We start from the raw sequence: 15,265 nt of genomic DNA on the forward strand, positions 1-15,265 counted from the left end.
TAATCCTATTTGGGAATTTCCAGGTTCTTTGACAGAAAAAGCATCTGGTAACTCCTTGTTATTTCACTTACAGTACTACTATTGCTATAATGCTACCGTACTTGTATAAGAGCTGATACTGTAAAGTTATGAGTGATTTATCTGTTGTTTGTCCAATGTTTGTAAATAGACTTTCAACTCTTAGTTATGTGATAAAATACAATAGATATTTGTTTCTAAAGCAACAGAAAACAGTATCTTAAGAGAAATCCAGTTACCAGGAAGTTATTTTCCTATAGATTCCTGCTCATAATTTTGATTGCCCTTGGTGATAGCCATACAGAAATTTCAATTAAAATGATGCAATAGTTGCAATGAAAATATAAATCTGAATGCTTGAAACAGCCTTTCCACTTAAATGATAAGTTTTGTGTTGAAATGAATCCAATATTATTGAAAATAACTGTATTTTTATTAACTTTAGATATTTTTACACTTGTTTTTCTGAGTGAATATGCTTGAGACTACTGAAATACCAGAGAATAAGGTCTCTGTAAGCATGCTTTTATGTGTAAAATCTACAGCACAAAATTTATCCCACATTCTTCAGACTTGCTCTGAGAAGACTGAAAAACAGGAAGGGTCTTTTACCTAATACAGAGTATTTCAGAGTGAGGACTCAAGAAACCAATTAAACACCTCCAGCAGGTGCAGAGGTGAATTTCTTAATGAAAGTGGTATACAGTATTTTGCTTTCCCTTTGCAGAGCAGTAACAATCACTTATCCATCATGGATGTGCAAAATTCTAGTGATAATCACTAAATACAGATATTAGCTTCCAAATTCTCTGACTTGGGCTAAGAATCAGGCTTCATAGGCCCTCTGTTTTGTTTTTAATTATATTAATGTACAGAGTGTGTTCTCAGCAAGTTCGCTGATGATATAAAACTGGGAGGGGTGGCTGACACACCAGAGGGCTACACTGCCATCCAGCATGACCTGGACAGGTTGGAGAGCTGGGCAGAGAAGAACCTAATGAGGTTCAACAAGGGCAAATGTAGGGTCCTGCACCTGGGGAGGAAGAACACCATGTACCAATATAGGTTAGGGGTGGACCTGCTAGAAAACAGTTCAGCGGAGAAGGATCTGGCAGTCCTGGTAGTCAGTAAATTATCCATTAGTAAATTATCTACTCTGCCCTGGTGAGACCACATCTGGAATACTGTGTCCAGTTCTGGGTTCCCCAGTTCAAGAGAGACAGGGAACTACTAGAGAAAGTCCAGTGGAGGGCGACAAAGATGACTGGGGAACTGGAGCATCTCCCTTATGAAGAAAGACTGAGAGAGCTGGGACTCTAGCCTTGAGAAGAGAAGGCTGAGAGGAGACCTTATTAATGCCTATAAGTACCTAAAGGGTGGGTGCAAGGAGGGTGGAGCCAAGTTCTCTGATTTCCAGAAAAGAAGAGGAATTAATTGTTCATGGACTTGCTGTCCAAATACTTTATTAGCCACACTCCTTCTCATGGATGTGAAGGATATAAGATGAGCCTTCCAAAGATGTGTCACAGTTTGACTCAGGATTGACAACAATGCTCTCGATCCCTTCCCCCTCCCACCCAGGTAGGGAAGGAGAGAGAGAATGAGGAGAGAGACTCTCTGGATTGAAAACTAAACTAGACAGCTTTAATTAAACACTAATGATAAAAGAAAATTATATACAAATGTGTTCAGGTATGTGCAAAAGCCTCTCACCTCCCCCCACCCCCAGCAACTCCCACAGCACTCTCCTTAGCTGTGAAAAGTCCCAAAAAGTCCAGGACTGCTGCTGGAGAGAGTGTAGAGTTATGAGGGTCAGGAGAGCTCAAGCCTAGGGGTCAACGGTGATGGGTGGACAAAGTCCTCCCCGGACACCAGCCATGGACAGAAGAAAAGGGAAGAAGAAGCAGGAAGGAATTGTCTTCTGTGATCTCTGACCTTCCTCTGAACTTACGTAGATATATGGAATTGGAATATCTCTGGCCAGTTTTGCTGTCTGTCTAATTCAGCCTCCTATGGGGGAGGGGGGTTACAGATCTCCTGGTAGTGCCTGAGCCGACAGAGCAAAGACATGACCTTGGAGTCCTGGTAGTAACAAAAACATTCCAGCATTTGTTATCAGTCCAAGCTGGTACATTTACTGCTAGTTAAAAAAAAGCTTACTGAAGGAAAAAAAAAATGAGTAAAAGGAAAAATGGCTTCATCTTGGCTCAAACCGGGACAATTTTTAATGTAATAAACATAATTTATTTAATGTATACTTTGCACTGAACACAATAGAGGTTCACTTGTGAGAAAATAAGAATTAACATGAAGCTGTGAACAATAGTAATATAGGAAACAAGCAGAAGATAGGTAGAGGTAATAGCAGAGGGTGAGGGAACGTCGTTATGTAAATGTCCATGAATACAGGAGTAATGGTGGTAGGCTTTGGAAGGAAGTTTGTAACTTGAACTGAGACCTGAAGCTGACACTAGAAAAGTTTCAGTCTAAGGAATCTTTGAAATGTCAAGATGTCCTATCACACTGAATATTGGATTTAACAACTCCTAGCAGTTGTGTAACATTATTAGCCCATGCTAACTATGAGTTTGGGAAGAGTAACAAGGATGTTAAAACAAGTATTTCATTAATGTATCTCTGCAATTACCAAATGCTATGAAGGCCAACTTTTTTAGTTAATTTAGGGCTGTGAATTTATGATTTAAATATAGGTAATTACAGTAGTCAGGTAAATTAGTTTATTTTAAAAATATTTTTTAAGTAAAAATACATTTTATTTGTATATTTGTCAATGTGCCTCTAATAGTTCTATTTCTCTCTTTTGCTCTGTACTAGAATTTCCTGAAGAAATTGGAACAATCTTTTATGTGTGTCTGCTGTCAGGAGCTGGTTTACCAGCCAGTGACAACAGAGTGTCTCCACAACATCTGTAAAGTAAGAATAATCCCTGTATTGCTCTGGGCTGTGTTCTTGGCACTGAGACACCAATCACCAAAACCAACATATGTTTTAGGAAGACAATAATTATTGTCTAGCAGTCTGAGCAAGAACTGTAACATGCTCACTTCCAGTTGTGTGGATGCCATATCATCCATCTTAATGTTATGTAAAAATTAGTGGACATATATTTAGTAAAATTTCTTATAAACATGATGTATCAAGTTTATCATTCCATTGTAGTTAGTGAAGCTATGCTAGGGATAAATTTGTTCCAGGAGCTATATGTTGGTACAAGAAGATGTTAATTTTATGTAGTTAAGAAGTGAGAATAGAGTAAGACTGCTCCTTTAAAGAGCTGCTTTTTACATAGAGGTAAAGTATTATGAGGAGATTAATATATAGAGTGATGGAAAAAATATGGAGAATCTTTAATGACAACAATTTCAAAGCATAGAATCTAAATCTATCCAAGACTAATTATAAAGTAACATCCAGTTACTGTTTTAAGTTATAGACTGACAGACAGTGTTGTTGTTTGGGAAAAGATTTTTCCCTCATAAAATTTTCATATTTAACTTATATGCTTGGACTGTCTGCAGTTTGGGAAAACCAAAAAGAAAAAAAAGTAATGTTAATAATCATCTTTTAGATACTGTAGTCTGAAACCTATTTTATTCTACAAATAAGCACCCACCAGCCACTTGCTCAATCTTCCCACAGTGAGAAAAACTTGTGGGTCAAGATTAAGACAGTTTAATAAGTGAAGAGGAAAAAAATAAATAAATAAAAGAAAGTGATACAAAGGCATTTGCTCACCACCTCCGGTCTCCAAGCAATGGTGTCATGGTTTGGCTCCGGGTTGGCAGTCAAACCAATAACAATAATGCTCTCGATCCTCTCCCCCAAGGTAGGGAAAGAGGGAGAAAAAAATGAGAGAGAGGCTTTCTGGGTTGAAAAGTGGCACGAATTAATTTTAACTATTAGTGATAAGGGAATATATATATTTTTATATATATATATATATATATGGGATGTGCAAAACCTGATCCATTCCCTCCTACCCCAGCGACTCTCACAGCAACTCTTCTTTCTGGTGTCTCCTGGCTGAAAGGGGGGAGTGTCCAGGCACATGGATGGGGTACTCGGATGTCAGCTAAAAAATGGAGAAAAAAGAGAGAGAGAGAGAGGGTGATAGAAGTGACAGTAAGCAGAAAAGGAGAGAGAAAAGAAAACCAAGGGTTTGACTTCCGTCATGCCTTAACCTATACCGAAAGCCAGATAGAGAAAATATTATGATAAGGGAATATTCTGATTTGCTGATCCTGCCTTCAGTCTAGTCTGCTCCCCCATGGGGGGAGAAGCCGCAGACATGAGCTTCTCCGCTCTTTCAGAAGTGCCCTTGTTTGTTATCAGTCCACTGGCACTGCTAAAAAAAAGTTCACTGAAGGAAAAAATAATCAGGAAAGAGAAAATTCGCTTCACCCTGGCTCAAAGCAGGACATTCCACCTCTATTCCATTCTCATAATATTTACACAAAGTCTATCAATTGTCAAATTAAGAATTCTCTCCCAGTGTTAGATTTCCTTGAGGTACATACTGAACTTCACCATCTTCCATCCTCACACACCAAGTATATCCAGGTCCCTGAATAAAAGCAGCTCCCTGGACAGGTTTGCTTTTGCTAGAAGCAGGATAAACCCAAACACTTCTTCCCAATAGATTTCTTTCACATACCACAGGGACTTTATCCCCCATCCACTGTTTGCAAAAAGTCTGACTGAGCAGGACCAGCTCTACTGATGGATTCCCTGGTGTTAACTAGCCAAGTGGACTTTGCTAAACGCTTGTCCCAATTCTTAAAGGTTCTACTTCCCATTGCCTTCAGGGTAGCTTTTAACAAACCACTGTACCTTTCAATCTTCCCTGAGACTGGAGCATGGTACAGGATATGGTATATCCACTTGACACCATGTTCTTTGGCCCAGTCAGTCACAAGATTGTTTTTGAAATGAGTCCCATTGTCTGACTCAATTCTTTCTGGAGTACCGTGTCTCCACAATATTTGCTTCTCAAGGCCCAGGATGGTGTTCTGGTCTGTGGCATGTGTTTCCAACCATCCTATACTTGTTTCCACCATTGTAAGCACGTAGCGCTTACCCTGGAGGGTCCGAGGCAGTGTGATGTAGTCAATTTGCCAGGCCTCTCCATACATGTACTTTGACTATCTCTCCTCATACCACAAAGGTTTCAACCGTTTAGCCTGCTTAATTGCGGTGCACGTTTCACAGTCGTGGATCACCTGTGCAATAGTGTCCATGGTTAAGTCCATCCCTTGGTCACGAGCCCATCTATAAGTTGCGTTTCTAACCTGATGACCTGAAGCGTCACAGGCCCATCGAGCCAGAAAGAGCTCACCCTTATGTTCCCAGTCTAAGTCTATTTGGAACGCTTGGGCAGCCTCATGTGCTCGTTGGTTGTGCTGATGTTCCTCATTAGCTAGACTCAGAGGCACGTGTGCATCTACATGGTGCACTTTCACAACCAATTTCACTACCTGAGCAGCAATGTCTTTCCATATGTTCAGCCACCCAAATAGGTTTACCCTTTCTCTGCCAGTTGTTCTGCTGCCACTGCTTTAGCCAACCCCACAAGGACATTTGCTGCCATCCACGAATCAGTGTAGAGATAGAGTCTTGGCCACCACTCTCATTTGGCAATGTCCAAAGCCAGCTGGATGGCTTTTATCTCTGGAAACTGACTTGATACACCTTCTCCTTCAGCTGCTTGTGCAACTAGTCACGTAGGACTCCATGCTGTGCTTTCCACTTTTGGTGGTTTCCTACAAGACAACAGGAGCCATCGGTGAAAAGAGAAAATTGTTTTTCAGCCTCAGACTGATGATTACATGGCAGGGCTTCTTCAGCTCATTTCACCACTTCTTGTGGTGGCATTCTAAAATGTGTGCCTTCCGGCTAGTCTGTAATAGGTTTCACGATCCCAGGAGAATTGGAGTTCCCTATCCAAGCCCTCTGGGTGAATAAAGCAGTCCATTTACTCCAGATAGCATCAGTGGCATGATGCATAGGAGGAGCATTACTCATGAACATCCAGTGCAGTACTAGCAATCGGGGCGCCAGGAGGAGCTGCACCTCAGTACCGATCACTTCTGAAGCAGCTCTAACTCCTTCATATGCTGCCAGTATTTCCTTTTCAGTTATGGTGTAATTGGCCTTGGAACCTCTGTAGCTTCTTCTCCAAAATCCCAGGGGATGACCTCAAATTTCCCTTGGTGCCTTCTGCCAGAGGCTCCAGGTAGGACCATTGTGTCTGGCTGCAGTGTAGAGTATATTTTTTATGTCTGGACCTGTTTGAACTGGTCCAAGGGCTACCACATGCACAATCTCATCTTTAATCTTCTCAAAAGCATCCTGTTAGTCGGGACTCCACTCAAAGTCATTCTTCTTCCAGGTCACCTTGTAAAGAGGTTTCATGATGTGACTATAATCAGGAATATGCAAGCTCCAGAAACCAACCATTCCTAAAATGTTTTGAGTATGCTTTTTGTTGGCTGGTGGGGCCATAGCTGCTATGTTGTTAATCACGTCCACTGGAATCTGGCGATGTTCATCTTGCCATCCAATTACCAGGAACTGAATCTCATGAAGGTCCCTTGACCTTGCTCCTTTTGACAGCAAAACCAGCGTTCAAAAGAATCTGGATGATCTTTTTACCTTTCTCGAAGATGACTTATAGTGTGTCACCCCACACAACGATGTCATCGATGTACTGCAGGTGTTCTGGAGCTCCACCCTTCTCCAGTGAAGCGTGGATCAATCCATGGCAAATGGTTGAGCTGTGTTTCCACCCCTGGGGCAGTCAATTCCAGGTGTATTGGACTCCCCTCCAGGTGAAAGCAAACTCTGGCCTGCACTCTGGTGCTAGAGGAATAGAAAAGAAGGCATGAGCAATGTCAATAGTGGCACACCACCTGGCTGCTTTTGACTCCAGCTCATACTGAAGCTCTAGCATGTCTAGCACAGCAGCACTTAGGGGTGGTGTAACCTCATTCAGGCCACGATAGACCACTGTCAGCCTCCACTCTCCATCAGGCTTTCACACTGGCCAAATAGGACTGTTGAAGGGTGAGTGAGTCCTGCTGATCACTCCCTGGCTCTCCAGTTGCCGAATCAGCTTATGGATGGGAATCACAGAATCTCTGTTGGTGCAATATTGTCGTCTGTGCACTGTTGAAGTGGCAATTGGCACCTGTTGGTCTTCAGACTTCAGCAACCCCAATAGAGAAGGGTCATTGGAAAGGCCAGGCAAGGTACACAGCTGTTCAGTGTCCTCAGTCTCTACAGCTGCTATACCAAAGGCCCACCGGTACCCTTTTGGGTCCTGGAAATATCCTCTTTTGAGATAGTCCATTCCAAGGATGCAAGGAGCATCTGGGCCAGTCACAATAGGGCACTTCTGCCACTTATTACCAGTGAGACTTACTTCAGCTTCGACAATGGTCAGTTGTTGAGATCCTCCTGTTACTCCAGAAATAGTAACAGAGTCTGCCCTTTTATGATTCAATGACATTAAGGTGCACTGCGCACCAGTGTCAACCAAGGTGTCACAGTTTGACTCAAGATCAACAAAAATGCTCTCGATCCCCTCCCCCTCCCACCCAGGTAGGGAAGGAGAGAGAGAAAATGAGAGAGACTTGGCTGAATTGAAAACTAAACTACACAGCTTTAATTAAACACTAATGATAAAAGAAAATACAATTATATACATATGTGTTCAGGAATGTGCAAACCCCTATTGCCTCCCCCCTTTTGACGGTTTGACGGTGATGGATGGACGAAGTCCTCCCTGGACACCGGCCATGGACGAAGGAAAAGGGAAGAAGAAGCAGGAAGGAAGTTGTCTTCTGTGATCTCTGACCTTCCTCTGAACTTACGTAGATGTATGGAATTGGAATATCTCTGGCCAGTTTTGCTGTCTGTCTAATTCAGCCTCCTATGGGGGGGGGGTCATAGATCTCCTGGTAGTGCCTGAGCCGATAGAGCAAAGATGTGACCTTGGAGTCGTGGTAGTAACAAAAACATTCCAGTGTTTGTTATCAGTCCAAGCTGGAACACTTACTGAAGGAAAAAAAAAAAATCAGTAAAAGGAAAAGTGGCTTCATCCTGGTTCAAACCAGGATAGAACGCTTTATACCTTTGTGGTTCTATTATGCCAGGCCATTGAATCCACACAGTCCAATAAACTCGGTTGTCCCTCTCCTCCCCTTGGCTGGAGGCAGGGCAACTCTAATATTGAGCATTAGAGGTCGATGCACCATCCTGTTTGAAAGACTGTTTGCTGGAAATTGGAGCAACCTTCTTCTGGGAAGAACTGTCTGCTGCACTTTTCCTACCTAGCAGCTCTTGTACACATAGCTGGAGAATATCAGTGGGTTTCTTATCCTAGGTTCTCATATCCTCTTTATAATAACCATGCAAAAGGGACCATATGTGTCATCAAAGTGGGTTCTGTCTCTTTCATTGCTGTCTCATCGCAGGATGTCTCCTCTTGATGGCTGCAACACGAGCCCAATTGTCTTCAGGGAGATACTGGGGTATAGGGAAAAGGTAGGGTTTACCTTCCCATCTGTCCAGTTTCCTTCTATCAGTCATCTTTTCAATGGCTGAGGTGTGGAACTGACTATTATCAGAAAACATATCTCCATATTGCTGTGCTCTGAAAGCCAATTCACCCACAGTTGTTCTATTGAATTAATCAAAACATCCCATGAAGGAGAATATACAGGCATGTGTTGCTGGTACAGCCTGCACAAACCTCCAGAACATGGGCATGTCGCACATGACATCATCAGGATTTATAAACCTTTGGTCATCATAGATCACCTCTCACACTGCTAATTCTCTCAAATATGTGATGGCTCTTTCAAGAGTGGGTGCTTTGCATCGGCACGGGTCAATGTAACCTTTATGGGGGTACCTGTTTGTCATGGTTTGACTCAGGATTGGCAATTAAACCAGAGACAACAATGCTCTCAATCTCCTCCCAATCCCACTCAGGTAGGGAAGGAGAGAGAGAGAATAGGGAGAGAGACTCTCTGGATTGAAAACTAAATTAGACAGCTTAAATTAAACACTAATGATAAAAGAAAATATGTACAATTATATACAAATATGTTCAGGAATGTGGAAAAGCCTCTTGCCTCCCCCCATCCCCAACAATTCCCACAGCACTCTCCTTAGCTGTGAAAAGTCCCGAACTGCTGCCGGAGAGAGTGGCAGAGCAGACAGGAGCTGAGGGTAGAGTAGTCAGGGTCAGGAATGCACGAGCCTAGGGATCAACAGTGATGGATGGACAGAGTCCTCCCTGGACGTCAGCCGTGGATGGAAGAGAAGGGAAAAAGAAGATGGAAGGAAGTTGTGTTCTGTGATCTCTGACCTTCCTCTGAGCTTATGTAGATATATGGAATGGAATACTTTGGTCAATTTTGCTATCTGTCTAGTCCACCTCTCCCTATGGGCTGCTCCCGGCAGCATTTAAGGCGGCAGAGCAAAGATGCAACCTTGGTGTCTCAGCAGTAACATAAACATTCCAGTGTTATCAGTCCACTAGCTGGAACACTTGCTGCTAGTCAAAAGAGAGCTTACTGAAGGAAAAAAAAAAAGCAGTAAAAGGAAAATTTGCTTCATCCTGGTTCAAACCAGGACACTGTTCCTTACGGCTGAACCAAGTCGGCTCCACAGGGTGATATTTCCTGTCTTATCACCAAGTGCTCTCTCAATACCAGCATCTCTGGCCAGGGATCCCAGCTGTCTGGCTTCTCTTTTGTCCAGGGCATAGGTGTTGGCTCCACCATCAAAACATTGGAGCAGCCAGGAAAGAAGCTCCTCATTTTCATTGCGGGTAAAGTCCTTTCTCATGAGATGCAATTCCTTTAGGGAGAAAGGTTGTAGGAGGTTGTCATTCTTATCTGCCTGGGAAGGGCCTGCTCCTCCATCTGCTTGAGAAGGGCCTGTCTGTTTATTTGCTTGAGAAGGGCCTGTTCCATCATCTGATTTAGAATCGTCTGCTTCCTCAATTACGTCTTCTAACATTGTTTGAAGATATCTCAGACTGGAGCAAGAATAAGGATCTTTCGTCTTTGCTTTGCCCCTGGTCACAGGATTAACTCTTACTAGTTTGAATCGAATGGGAGTGGACTTAATTTCTGCAGAAACAGCTGTTTTTGTAGCAGCACCAGTGGTGGCAACAGCATCATGGATGGTAGCAGCAGCAGTGGCAGCAGCAACAGCAGTGGCAGCAGCAACAGCAGTGGCAACAGCACTGCCTGTGGGGAATTGGCAGTGAGTGGAACAACACCTCACTCTACGCATCCACTATAAGCATTCAGCAGAAGCATCCTCAGTGAAACAATGCTGGGTCATTCAGCCTGAGCGGAAGTGGAAAGGCAAAATTGAGTCTGCCATTACCAAACATAGACCTTCCATCCACATGCACATTCATACTATACACATACAGTATCCCTATACAGATCAATATCATGACCCCTGTTATCACTAGATAGGTTATTACATGGTTGATTATGGCTGTAGTCTTATCAATGAACCACAGAACAATAACAAGAACAGATACACAAAGCAGTAGTCTCCCAGCCGCATAAGGCATGTATGACTGCGTTTGGTGCAAAAATTATCTGTTCAGTTTTCAACCCATCCATACTTTTAGTAGAAGTGCTGTCCATTCAGCTTAAGATCGAGTCTCCTGTCACAGTTTGGCTCTGGGTTGGCAGTCAAACCAATAACAATAATGCTCTTGATCCTCTCCCCCAAGGTAGGGAAAGAGGGAGAAAAAAATGAGAGGCTTTCTGGGTTGAAAAGTGACACGAATTAATTTTAACTATTAGTGATAAGGGAATATATATATTTTTATATATATATATATATATGGGATGTGCAAAACCTGATCCATTCCCTCCTACCCCAGCGACTCTCACAGCAACTCTTCTTTCTGGTGTCTCCTGGCTGAAAGGGGGGAGTGTCTAGGCACATGGATGGGGTCCTCGGATGTCAGCTATGAAGAAAAAATGGAGAAAAAAGAGAGGGTGATAGAAGCGACAGTAAGCAGAAAAGGAGAGAGAAAAGAAAACCAAGGGTTTGACTTCCATCACGTCTTAGTCTATACCGAAAGCCAAATAAAGAAACTATTATGAAAAGGCTACTTTGGAAAGATCACCCACCAGTTTTTATTGCTGAATATGGCTATATGGCATGGAAAATCCCTTTTTATTCCATTTGGGTTAGCTGTCTCAGCTGTGTCCCCTCTTAACTTCTTGCCCATCCCTGGCCTACTTTGTGCAAGGACAGAGTGAGAAACAGAGAAAGCCTTGATGCTGTGTGAGCAATATTCAGTAATACCTAAAACATTGGTGTATTATCAAAAATGGTTTAGTCACAGATTTAAAACACAGTTATGAAGAAAATTAACTCCATCCCAGGCAGACACAGTATAGCATTTCAATTGTAAAGACAGAAATATGGCAAGAGAATTCAGTAAGAATTTGCTATTTCTGGAAATGTGGGAAACTGCATCTTTGGTTCCTAGTAATTGCTTAATTTTCGCCAGCTAAATTTTCAATGTAAAGCAAAAGCTGTAACACTCCTTTGTCTTTGTATGCCCTAGAGTTGTTTACAGCGCTCTTTCCGAGCTGAAGTCTTTACCTGTCCTGCCTGCCGCTATGACCTTGGAAAGAGCTACGCCGTGATTCCTAACAAGATATTGCAGACACTACTTGACCAGTTCTTCCCTGGTTATAGTAAAGGACGATGATGTGTTCAAATCCTTTTATATTTCTCTCATTGACTTTATAGACAGTAAAGGAGAATAAACATCTAAAAGTCAACAGTAAACCAGCCAGCTTGATGGAACTGACTATTGATGCATTTTGAAGCAGCTAATCCTCTTCCTCCCTATCACCATCTTTCTTCATGTAGTGAGAACTCTAAATCTCTGCTGTCTTTAACATCAAAGGTAGTTTTGGTGAGCTGAAAAATAATTTTTAAAAGGGAGGGAGAAAAACCCAAAACAGAAGCTTTAGGTCTAAGTGGTGAGTCCTAGCTGGTGCTTAAGTTATTATTTGTTTTTTATAACTACCTCAGATAGAGGAAAAAAAATTGTGGACAGAAAAAATAATTCATAAATTTTTAGCTACCCACTGCTTTCTTAATTTTACTTATGTCTAGTCTATGTGGTTTGGTTCAACAAAAAAAAGCCAAAAAACCCAAACATCCAAAACAAAAAACAAACAGCACTTAAGTCAGCTGGATTAAAGAACAGAAAAATCTGTGGTGTGCATAGTCCTTTTTTTTTGTCTTCCATTATGGTGTATTTTTTTTTGCAAGAACAGGCTGACTTTTAGTCTGTTTTTGTGAGCTTCACTGTGCTTTTTCTTGTATCTTATGCAAGCTGACTACTAAGGACTAATAATAATAACAATATGAATGTGTTGTTGCTACAGTAGTGTAAAGTGATCTGTGTTTTTTTGCACTAACTGGATATTCGAGACAGTAGTTGTGTACAAAAATTTAATATAAAACCCCCCACTTTTGTATTAGTTTAAAATGTATGCTTTTAGTAGGTCTTGTATCAGTGGCAATAAATCTATACAGCATTGAAGACAGTGCTAGCTCAAAAATAGTTTAAATTGCTTCATATGATGACCAGAAATTTTATATACAATATAATCCCCCAAAATATGCATTAAATATTTTATTATTCAGAAATGTTGCTAATTGTGTGTATTTTGTATTATCCAAACTTGTTAAATTATTACATTTAAAATTAAGATACTTTTTTCAGACTACAGATTATTTCCTTTAGGCAGGCTTGTTATTCTTCAAACTTGAATCTTCATAAACCTTAATTAATTCATCAAGAAAACAGAAGAATGTTTGCTCAAATGAATTTCTAAGACATCATCCCCCCCGACCATGACTTAAGAAAAATATCTAACCTGATTTCAGGGTCTTACATATCAGTTCTATATTTCTCCTGTAGCAGTGTTTGTGCTACAAGCGTAGCCATTCAGGCCTCTGCTTGAGACAAGAACTATCCCTAGCTCTATATATCAAAGCAGAAGTCCTGAGACCTGCTGCAGGAGAGAGCCTTTCCTTCCTGTTAGCTTTGTGTGTTGTGGAATCCCAGCACAGTGATCAGCAAAAGCGTTGTCTAAGTAGTCACGGGGTAGTACCAACAGTGTATAGTCTACAAAGGCCATATGCTATGATGTTGGAGGAAAACAAAAAATAGATATTAATCTTTGTGTCAATTCTCATTTAAGACCTTTGAAATACTATTTATTTTTTTTAGTAGTTCCCAGTGACAGGACGAGGGGCAACGGGCACAAGGTGGAACATAGGAAGTGCCATTTAAATATGAGAAAAAACTTCTTTACAGTGAGGGTGACAAAGCACTGGAACAGGCTGCCCAGGGAGGTTGTGGAGTCCTCTTCTCTGGAGATATTCAAAACCTGCAAGGATGCATTCCTGGGAGTCACTAGAGCAGCAATTAAACAAATTACAATAATGCTCTCTATCTCCCCCCCTCCCACCCAGGTAGGGAAAGGAGAGAGGCTTTCCGGATTGAAAACTAAATGAGACAGTTTTAATGAAATACTAGTGATAAAAGGAAATATGTACAAATATATACAAATATGTGCAGGAATGTGCAAAGTCCCTATTGCCTCCCCCCACCCCCAGCAACTCCCATAGCACTTCCCCTGATCTGTGGACAGTCCTGAGAAGGTCCCAGACTGCTTCCAGAGATAGTGGCAGAGCAGACAGGAGCTGAGGGTACAGATATAGGGGTCAGGAAAGTACAGGCCTAGGAATCAAAGGAGATGGATAGACGGAGCTGTCCCTGGACACCGACCACAGATGGAAGAAGAACTTTACTTCTATGATCCCTGAATTTATACCGAGAATGATGTAGTGGGCTGGAATACTCCATTTGGCCAGTTTTAAATCACCTGGGTAGTCCACTGACTCTTCTGCTCCTTTAGTGTCTGAAGCAGCAGATGCAACAAGTGGAGCAAAGTGGCTTTGGTCTCTCAGCAGTAACTATAAACATTTGGGCATTATCAGTCCACTAGCTGGAAAACTTGTTGCTAGTTTCAGCAAGTGTGCTGCTTAAAAGAGAACTGACTGAAGAGAAAAAATCGGTAAAAAGAAAATTGGCTTAATCCTGGCTCAAACCAGGACACTGTATAATGTGCTCTAGGTGATCCTGCTTTAGCAGGGAAGTTGGACTAGATGATTTCTAGAGGTCCCTTCCAACTCTGACAATTCTGTGATTCTGTTTACTGTTAAATATTGGTTGAGGCTGCATTATGTCAGTAAAGTATTATACTTTATTTGCTAATAGTTTTATGTAAAGTGATAATCCCCTTTTGAGTGCATGTCTATATGTGCATTCATACATTTGAGGTGCTGGGGCATGTCCAAAGAAGAGAAACGAAGCTGGTGAAGGGTCTAGAGCACAAGTTTAACGAAGAGTGACTGAGGGAACTGGGGTTGTTTAGTCTGGAGAAAAGGAGAGGAGACCTTAACACTCTCTACAACTACCTGAAAGCAGATTTTATCGAGGTGGGGGTCAGTCTCTTCTCCCAAGTAACAAACAACAGGACAAGAGGACATGGTCTCAAGTTGCACCAGGGGATGTTCAGATTACATATTAGGAAAAATGTCTTCACCAATGTCCTGGTTTGAGCCAGGATGAAGCCAATTTCCCTTTTACTGATTTTTTTTTCCCTTCAGTAAGCTTTCCTTTAACTAGTAGCAAAGTGTTCCAGCTAGGACTGATAACAAACGCTGGAATATTTTTGTTACTGCCAGGACTCCAAGGTCACGTCTTTGCTCTGTCGGCTCAGGCACTACCAGGAGATCTATGACCCCCCCCCCCATAGGAGGTTGAGTTAGACAGACAGCAAAATTGGCCAGAGATATTCCATTCCATATATCTATGTAAGCTCAGAGGAAGGTCAGAGATCACAGAAGACAACTTCCTTCCTGCTTCTTCTTCCCTTCTCTTCTGTCCATGGCCGGCATCCAGGGAGGACTTTGTCCATCCATCACCGTTGACCCCTAGGCTCAAGCTCTCCTGACCCTCATAACTCTGCACTCTCTCCGGCAGCAGTCCTGGACTTTTTGGGACTTTTCACAGCTAAGGAGAGCGCTGTGGGAGTTGTTGGAGGTGGGGGGAGGCAATAGGGGTTTTGCACATTCCGGAACACATTTG

At 42.0% G+C, this 15,265-nt stretch overlaps 1 protein-coding gene across 4 annotated transcripts in view; it reads left to right on the forward strand.

Annotated features, from left to right (window-relative positions):
* LOC127395165 (E3 ubiquitin-protein ligase UHRF2-like) overlaps positions 1-12,723 on the forward strand; it is a 159,513-nt gene extending 146,790 nt beyond the window's left edge. For 3 of the 4 annotated variants that reach the window (XM_051641665.1, XM_051641666.1, XM_051641667.1), the window contains 2 exons: positions 2,854-2,952; positions 11,654-12,723. In XM_051641665.1, the coding sequence (XP_051497625.1) occupies positions 2,854-2,952; positions 11,654-11,800 (246 nt within the window). In that variant the 3' untranslated portion in view covers positions 11,801-12,723. The remainder of the gene's footprint in view (positions 1-2,853; positions 2,953-11,653) is intronic. The other variant, XM_051641668.1, reaches the window with a different exon arrangement.
* Positions 12,724-15,265: the final 2,542 nt, after the last annotated feature.

This window comes from Apus apus, chromosome W, assembly GCF_020740795.1.
Source record: "Apus apus isolate bApuApu2 chromosome W, bApuApu2.pri.cur, whole genome shotgun sequence".
NCBI lineage: Eukaryota > Metazoa > Chordata > Aves > Apodiformes > Apodidae > Apus > Apus apus.